Below are 8,953 nucleotides of genomic sequence, written 5' to 3'. Positions count from 1 at the left end.
ATCCTTCACAAACAATTAGTTAGGTTAGGTCATAGTAGCGACGATCAGCTCGCCGTAGCTCACAATCAGCGCACTTCCGAAAAGCAGAACACCGCCAGAGAGGACAATTCGACCGATTCGAAGGAATCACCGAGTGCAACTGCCGTTCTCGTTCGGAGATGCTGCTCGGTTGCTCGCTGGACTTCCGTCATCATCGGGCACCGTTGACAACGAGTCCTTGCATCGGGATCTTCCGTGATTGGCAGGAGCCGAGCATGCAACGGCATCGTCATCGGCCGTGGCCCTAGGGGTTCCGTTCCCTAGTGCGCACGCTCCGGACGTGATTTCCCCTCTTTGTTTTGATTTGTTTCGGGTGGCCGGTCGGGTTCGCTGTGGCACGTGGTTCGGGATGTGGCATGTGCCGATCTGTGAGCCGGTTCCGGTTTTTTTTTGGTGGCCGTTGGTTTGGCGTTGTGTAAGAGTCGAGACGCGAACCTTCGGCAAGGTTTTGCACAATTTACGCCGGAAGGCGCCAATGTACAGGGGCGTTTTAAAATAAACAGTTTTAACGAGATTCTTCAGTTTAATTAAATCTGTTACTTAATTGAGTGAAATGTTCTAAATAATGTTCATTCTTTAATACTCCTTGTGCTGCTTATGCTATCAGAGAAATAGGAAATTCTTATACTTATGCCTCATACTAGCTTAATGCAGTTTATACAAGATGCTAACGTGAACGAGATACACTCATGTTTGTGGTTGTTTTAGTTTAGTTTTTACTTTTAGACAGCTAAATCACAAATTGACGCTGATGATTTCTGAAACTAACATGTTTCAAGTATTTTTGAAATCCATAAAGTTGGATGTAGTGTTTAGCTTTGGAAAAATTTGCGATGGAACATAGCATAGACCAAACGAGAATTTTGCCTTGATGCACGGCTTAGCATTATTTTTTCTGGCAAGAAATTGTTTTCTCCGAAGCCATTGCAAATGCTAAAAGATCGCGTATATGGTGTATTATGGAAAATCAAAGCGATAATAAAAGTGTGCAGCGAAATGCCTCATCTATAATAGTATGGGGTGCCATATCAAAAGAAGAAAAATTCACACTGTTCTACTTCAGATATGTCTAAAAAACGACTGGTACAGATTTGTGACGAAATGTCTTGCCAAGACGTCGATGAATGAATGAAATTAAAACTTTAACAATAGACCATTTTATAAAAAAATTAACAAAACAAACATAATATGAATCACAGTTTCCATTTTATGTCTAAATTAGAATCCATCACTTTCACATTGCCACTCTGTAGTTGTAGCTTTTCTAACTGCATGGGATTTTAGTGCAAGGCGTTTAATAAAATTAAACGTATTATCGTTGCTTTTGCGGTTTCCATCTGATTCATTTGTGAAGCTATGACATACCTATTAAAAACAAAAAGAGACGGTACTCCTACCAGTTGTTAGTCATTCTGAATGCTGCGGCAACCTATCAACAACATGCTCTTCACAAGCACAATTGGCAAATGAAATGAAAAGAAATCCATAATCTTCTGCAGTGTGATTATGGGAATCGTCGAAGCACCGCGCACGGCGCGTCTTCTGAGTCACATGGATAAAAATATGATTCCGAATGGATTCACCTCAAACACTTCACTCCCGCCCCCTCCCAAATCGCTGTCCGCGTTGTTGTCGAGCGCAGCGAATGGATTGTGAATCGAAATCGAATCAAATGCATCATCTTTATTTACTGCACTCTCTGGAGTTCACAGCACTTCGCGCGTTGGGCTCGTTGGGACTTGGAGGCGAGGCGACTCTACGAGAAGGAAGAAAGGAACCACCGCAACGCGCGCGTCAACCATTTGCCAATTTTCCAAACGGTACTGAAAATCACTTACCTTACCTCTGTCGATCTGCCGATCCATCGCCGGGGGGGGGGGGGGGGGGGGGGGTTGCCGGCGAGGATGATCACCAGCTTCTTGGGCACCAGGTCCTTTGCCGTTGGTGTCACTTTTTCGTACTCGAACGCCATTTTGAAACACACGACGGTCGACTGTCGAACGGAGACTGATTTGCAGACAGTGCTCGGTGGGATCCATTTGGGATTTTGGGTGTCTCGTGGACCGTCGAGGTCTGCCGGGGAATTGAAAACTTTGTCCCATAAATCTGGGTCCATAAATTTCCACCAACCATTGCATAGTGGTTACCGTGCCTGCGGGCTCAGTCCAGGTAAGAATGGAACGAAGAAGAAAACAAAGATGGAAGGGTCGAAAGGTGATGCCTCCGGTTAACCATTTGCTTTCCTACGCTTCAAACGAACGCCATCCACACACTCTCGTGGATGAAAGGTAACAAATTCATATTCCATATTTATCTCCCTGCAGGATTTGCTGTGCTGACAGACAACCATTGCGCTATTCGACTTTCTGCAAACCTTCCACTGCCATGATGCTGATACCAAGCGAAAGTGAAGTGCTGCTGGGTGGAATCGCAGTGTCTTTGGACAAAAAAAAAGGGTTTACCCTCGTCCTTGCATGCTGCCATATCTTTCGTGCGTTTTGTGTCTTTTGTTTTTTTGGGTGGCTCAACTGCAAATATAGAGCCATGTCACTATGAGGCATTAATGCAGTCACGAGTGAAGGGCCTTCAAACGTTTTTCGTCTTTATATTTCGCTAGCGAAGCGACATTCTACTGTAGGTTTGATTTACTTTGTTTGTGGCGCAATGTTAACGCCAGTGAAAATTTCTGTATGGAAAAACTATGATTGAAGAAAATTACTTGAAAATTACAGGATTTGTAAATAACTTTTGTGTTGTATTATTGTGAGAATAAATTTGATAGAAATATCAGTTTTCGGGTTACAATTCGTTTGCAAACAAAATAGCGAGAAAGATTTGGTCAATATTTTACTTTTTTTTTTTTTTAACATATATAAGGACGGACGAGCCGTATGTTTATCAATATTTTACTTGATAACAATCAATTTTGCTGCATTTTCTATTTAGTTGACATGTCGAGTATAATTAAGAGAACACTGAAAAGAACTGCATTGAGCAAGTGACGAATGTATTGCTTGTTTTAAGTACCTTGCTCCATTGGAATCAAATTCTAGATTATCTTGAGAGAAACATTGCTCAATCGGAGTTAAGATGCATAATGGTAATCATAATGATGGTTTAATGTAATTTGAATTGAGATAAAGAGTCTTTAAATTGTAATAACTCTCGAAACCCTTATAAACCAGGTCTATTATTCAAAGAAAGTATTTTATTTGGACATATTAAATCACAACACAAAATGCTTCTGCAACTATTTTGAAAAAGAATTGCGGGATTTATTCGAATTTGGATATTTTGGTCGAATTTCCATTAATTAGACACCGAACTGAAAATAAAAAAATCCTTCTTGTGTAAACACTTACCAGCACAAATTTACTCACGTATAAAATTACGCTTTCCTTCGCTTAGTAACAAAAGAATCACTTAAACAACACACTTACCGATAGCAACCATCAATAACAAACCGAACCATATCGTTCCAACTAAGCTCGATCAAGCGCAAATCAAACACTTCACTGCATTCTTTCCAACTGTGTGTTTACAAGCCTCGTGAAGGATCAATTTTGAATCTCTTCTGACGGTACCGATGGCCTATGGTCGGTCCTGAAATGAAGCGTGTACATGAGAAAATCCATGGTTCCCGAAATGATACGTTATCGAGCGGTAAACTAGATGATGCAGCCGTCCCTCCGCTCGATCTTCATTTGCCATCCCGGGCTTCCCTCCCAGTTCCAATGAGTTATCCTGAACGTTGAACTGTCAATGGCCAGTAGCTCCAGTGAAGGAGTTGCGATAAGTCAAGAGAGAGAGAGAAAGAGAAAGAGATAGCAGCCAAAAGATAAACAAAAACGACTTCCCACATGATGACACTAGGTTTGGTGCGTATGGCACAGGGCGCAATAGGAGAGTTGAAAAGCCAACTGAAAAAAAAACTCCTCGAGGAATGCAACTGCAGACATGTCCGCTTCTTGTTGCACACAGCTCGTCCAGTGCCAGGCACCGATGCTTCTGGTGTTCCGGAACCTCCGGTGTGTGGAGTGCGAGCCTAGTTCGTTCATCAGTTTTCGGTAGTTTCGGGTTCATCATTTATGCAAATAATCAATACGAGTTTTCCAATTTGCTGAAAGTACTCCGACCGTACCGTGGATGGTCGACGTCGTCGTCGTCGTCGGGTCTGACATTGTGACGCAGTCACCAGGAGCATAAGCATCGTTCGCGGAACACCATAAGCAGCCGTGTGCGTATCTTCTCTGGTGGTCACGAGGTGAGCAGCAGTCAGAGCATCGCTGCAACGGTCGTGTCGGCATGAATATATGTTTTACCTTTTTGCCTGCAGCCCAACTCCTGCACCGAGGCTGTGTACGCAACGGACCCCTTTCGGCGTACGGCGATGCTAATAGTATAACCGGTCGACCCCGGTCGGCCTGACCATGCCTGAAGGATCCGCAATTTGTCGCCATGCTATCCCGATCGAGGGGTTTGATGAGAAATCGAACTGGCCCGGTCCGGTCTGAACGGACTTGGCACGTTGAATCACAGGGTGGCTCATCTACATTTAAATGAAGATAGCAAATCGATGTTACCGGTTTTCCGTTGGATTCACTCCAAATGATTGCGCCCGTTCCGAGGCCGGGATAGTAGCGAGCCATTTTCCCCGAGCCGGATCGAGTCCACTCGATGCCCAGTAATGGCCAGTCGAAAAGCATCGAAAAGCGGTGAGCTTGGGCTTTATAGTTATAGGACTGCCGCAATGACTGCCACTCATCGAGCAGCGAGGAGAGCGATTTTGGGTTTTCTTTTTTGCCGTCTTCCCCTATGACGGTTGCATTTGGTTCCATTTGCAGGACAACGCGAATGAATGTCATCGAAGCATCATTGAAGCTCTTATTACAGTTATATGAAGAGTTCAAGTGCCATTGTCTCTGCAACCGTCGCTTGTCCGTATGTGGCCACTCATGCTCACAGCTCATCGATGGACATTGTTCGAAGGGATGATTCGCTTGGTTATAAAGACTCGTTCAGTTTCCCGTATCGATGTATTCATCGATCTTGAGATCTTGAAACTTCATAAAAATGATGCTACAAGATTAACTAAAATCAGCATATGTAGCAGGTTTTGCATCAACATATGTAGCTAGTACGCTGAAAGATGATAATTGCGTAGACATTTGTCTAAAAGGCTGCTTATTGATCTATAATCGTTTGAAGACATGGTTTCGGTCGTCTACAGTGCCGTATTTTCATTGTCAACACAAGAAGCAAAAGGTAAGAAAAGCAAAGGATCTTCTAATCGTTGTCTGCACCAAGCATATATACATAGTTACTGATTCACTGAAGCTACAAGAAAGTGGGCCAAGAGAACGATGGCAGCATGTGGACGATTTAATTGCGGCATTATCATGCGCTGTCGGTGGCCTTTCAAGCTCCAGCATAATACCACTAATCGCATCGTCTTGAGGTGGTTTACGGATTGCTTCGTGTAACGTGGTGAAGCTGTTCTGAAGAATATTTTCATCGAGAGAAAGCGAGAAAGATGCCATTCGTATCCAACATCCGCAACCAGACCATTCCTCCTCGGTGTTTCCTGTTCCGTTTACCGTTCAATTAGCTTTTGTACCGTGATGGCGTTTCGATGTTGTTTGAGAAAATAATTCAAGCTTCCCTTGCCTTCCCATGCCCAAGCGGGTCTCTCTTGTTCGTGACTTGTTCTCCATTTCGGAGCTTCAGGTATAAAATGATAGATTTTATGATTTTAATGGCGCCTCTGCTGCTGCTTCTGAGGTCGGTGTAAGCGTGCGCTGGTTGAAAGATAGTGCCAGTAAGCTGCCTCCATTAGGAGCCGCACAATGTCGTTCGACTTAGAATGACACCGGTACCGGGATGCTGGCCTTCTGGGCCTGTTGGTTCTGTTCCGGTGCTCTGCGTACAAATGCGTTCGAGATGGTGCCACAAGATTTTCCACGTTCCAATCTGAGCCAGGATTTCGCACTCGTAATGGACAGTTAGTCCAAGTAATTAAAACGCTCCATCATCCCGCGAAGGATGATGAGGTTGCTCTGTGTATAACGGCGATAGGTACCAGTGTCTTGGGCGACGATTAAAAGGAGGTCGGATGGGTGTTTGCTTTCATTGTAGAATGGATTGCTTTCAGCGTTACGAAACTTATTTCATTCTTTGTTTTAATAAATTCATTTCAGATAAAAACAGACTTTTAATTTTAATCTACTAAAAATAATGTCTTGTGTTACAGCTCATACCTCTTAGCTGTTCCAAAGGATATGTAGATATGTTTGAACAACTTAAGGTACCCACCAAAGTCATTCTTCTTCGACCTCCTCCATGCTGAAAAATTGCATTGAAATAATGTCTATAATGTAATAAATTGTTTCTAGGAGTCCTTTGCGCCAAATCAAAAGCAAACACGGTTCGTTTTTTTGCTGATGAACATGCAATTTTTTTTTCTTCTTTTTATAATATTTCAATAAACAAATTGCTACAATCATGTTTCTAATATATCCTATCTACGCTCGGTGAATCGGTAAGTGGTGCTCACGCCACTGGAGGTAATGCTGCTACTAGTTTGCCATCGTTGCAGTTGCTTAACGCTAGGCTATGGTCTCTGCCGGTGGCACTAGAACCGGTAACATCAAGTTCGTGTGCACACATTCTACCCAGAATAAGCTAGAAACGCGCGGTAGCAAAAAATGGTGGGTTTTTTTTTTTGGAAGGAGGTAAAGAAGGAGTTTAAATAAGAACAAATCGTGCATAGAAAAAAAGTATAGTTCAAATGGATAAAAAGCAAAAAAGAAGAGAAAAAAATAACTAGCATTTTAACAACACATGAAAACAAACTACGTATAAGCTGGCAGCTTGCTAAGCGGGGCCCCGCAGGCTTTCTCGTTCAACGTCGTGACTTTCCCGCAGGCTTTCGCCGTTGCTCATTAGATTTGCGCCACAAGTTTGCTTCATAAAAATAATTGGAAAGGAAACGCGTGTCCGCGTGGGAAAACATCGCATGCGTGCACTCGGAGCAAAGCGGATAAGGCGTATGAGTTCGTTCTGGTGGCTTGGTCGGCTGTTCAAGTGCACGCTGCACTGGATAACTTTGTCTTTTCCTTCCCAATCGTGTTCAGCCGTACGTATACCGACTAGAAAATGGTACTGTCTAGAAAGGATAAATTATGCCCAACCGCTTTCTAAATGAACAAGCAGCGGAGTTGCCGGAAGCCCCGGCCCAAAGAACAGAGGGGGGGGGGGGGGGGCAAAGCGAGGGGCGGTACGTAGTCTGTTTTCAAATTCAAATTAAAATCAATACAATAAAGAGTTGAAAGGCATGCAATTAGTGTGCTTGTGAGTGCGAGGGTCGGTCCGAGGGTCGGTTTTCCGTGGTTTCCGGGTGGGTGGTATCATCATAATCATCATAATCATGCAAGAAAATAAAAGGCTCGCAAGCCTCCCATTGGGGAGTGGTGGGTCGCGGATTTGTTTGAACTGAGCGGATGCACACAAGGCTGCCTTGGCGCATCGCGGTTGCTGCGTTGCACCGCGAAGGGATAATAGTGGTCCGGAGTAGCTGTCCAGTCGCGTTGCTCTCTCTCTCTCCCTCTTTCTCTCTCTCTCTCTCTCTCTCTCTCTCTCTGTGTCCCAATGCTCAGTATCAAAGGAATTAAAATCATTTCGCCGAAAGCGAACTATCCGGTGGGAACGAGTGGGGGCGGGGGTTGAAGTGCTGGGCACGTATTTTGTTGGTTCCGTGTGTCAAAATGTCCTTCCCGTCGCCATGCCAACAGCCGGTCGTCGTCCAATGCTGTCCGAGTGTAGCAACGGGTGCTGCGTTGTATTTAATTGCAATTATTGTCCGGCTTGCTTTGTGCCATTCACGGTCGCCCTCGCTGCACTTCAGTCGCAGTGGTTGCTGTGTCAGATGCGATGTTCGGGGGGCCGGCTTCGGCTTTGTTCTCGTTGTGCTCCTTAGTCCTCATCTGGTCAAATCGTGTCATTTGGCGTCTTGATGTCGTTGCTGGGTATGTGGTTGGGGGGATTTTTTTTTTGTTGGGAGAATGTGTTCGTCCTAATCCGAGTCACTGGGACGAGTCGTTTCTCCGGTTACAGTTCCCACAAGGAGATTCCGCTTTCGGTTGAAGGATTTTTTCTTATTCGTGTACTTTCTCACCTCAGAACAGAGTGTCGATTTGGCCACTCACATTGCTTTCGTTTGCTGGCTTTGGGTGGTGGTTCCGATACCGATCGATACTCAATTACTGATCACTAAGATGCTGCAGCAAATCGATACCGAAGCGATCCGGGTGAGTCCGAACCGTACACGACATTAATTAAACGCAGGTTTAATTAATTTTTCTTCGCGTCCACAAATCATCCGCAAGCAGTGGCTCGGCGCTTGTAGCTTGACCATCAACCGCTCCAGACCCCATGGGAAGGCTTCTGCACTCCCGCTTCCTTGCCGCACCGCCTGGTGGCCACTATTGGCCACTGGAGCTACGTCGCTCCGCACCGGGAGCCGCAGAGCCAGAGAAACGTGACAGGGAAGTTGAGAGTGCCGAGGGCGACAGGGCGCTGCCGAACATGCCGGTACCCTGCCGTGCACACAAATCGTGTATTGCCATCAATATACGGCGGCGTGCCCCGAGCGGTTTGATTTCCAGATTGAGCAGGTCCTGGTCGGTGAGCGTCTGGAAGACTGTCATATCGATCTCCCCATTGATGAAGTTCTTGATGTAATGCTCCAGCCCCAGGCCAGTCAGAATGGTCGTGACATCGTTGTACTGTGACAGCTGTTCGCGCTGGTGTCGTGGCGTCACCTCGATCATCGTAGTCGTCATGTTGAGGCGCGAATCGTTTGCGGCACTGCTTGGGCTACTGCAGCTTCCACCACTACCACTGCCTCCTCCACCGC

General features: G+C 45.2%; 1 protein-coding gene across 1 annotated transcript in view; it reads right to left on the bottom strand.

The window, feature by feature from the left end:
* Positions 1–7,323: 7,323 nt before the first annotated feature.
* LOC126581704 (protein bicaudal C) overlaps positions 7,324–8,953 on the bottom strand; it is a 5,230-nt gene continuing 3,600 nt past the window's right edge. Inside the window, exon 8 of the mRNA XM_050245553.1 lies at positions 7,324–8,953. This exon is cut by the window's right edge and continues 226 nt beyond it. Coding sequence (XP_050101510.1) covers positions 8,520–8,953 — 434 coding nt within the window. The 3' untranslated portion in view covers positions 7,324–8,519.

The sequence above is a fragment of the Anopheles aquasalis genome, chromosome 2, assembly GCF_943734665.1.
Source record: "Anopheles aquasalis chromosome 2, idAnoAquaMG_Q_19, whole genome shotgun sequence".
Classification (NCBI taxonomy): Eukaryota; Metazoa; Arthropoda; class Insecta; order Diptera; family Culicidae; genus Anopheles; species Anopheles aquasalis.
This window is presented reverse-complemented; position numbering and strand designations above follow the sequence as displayed.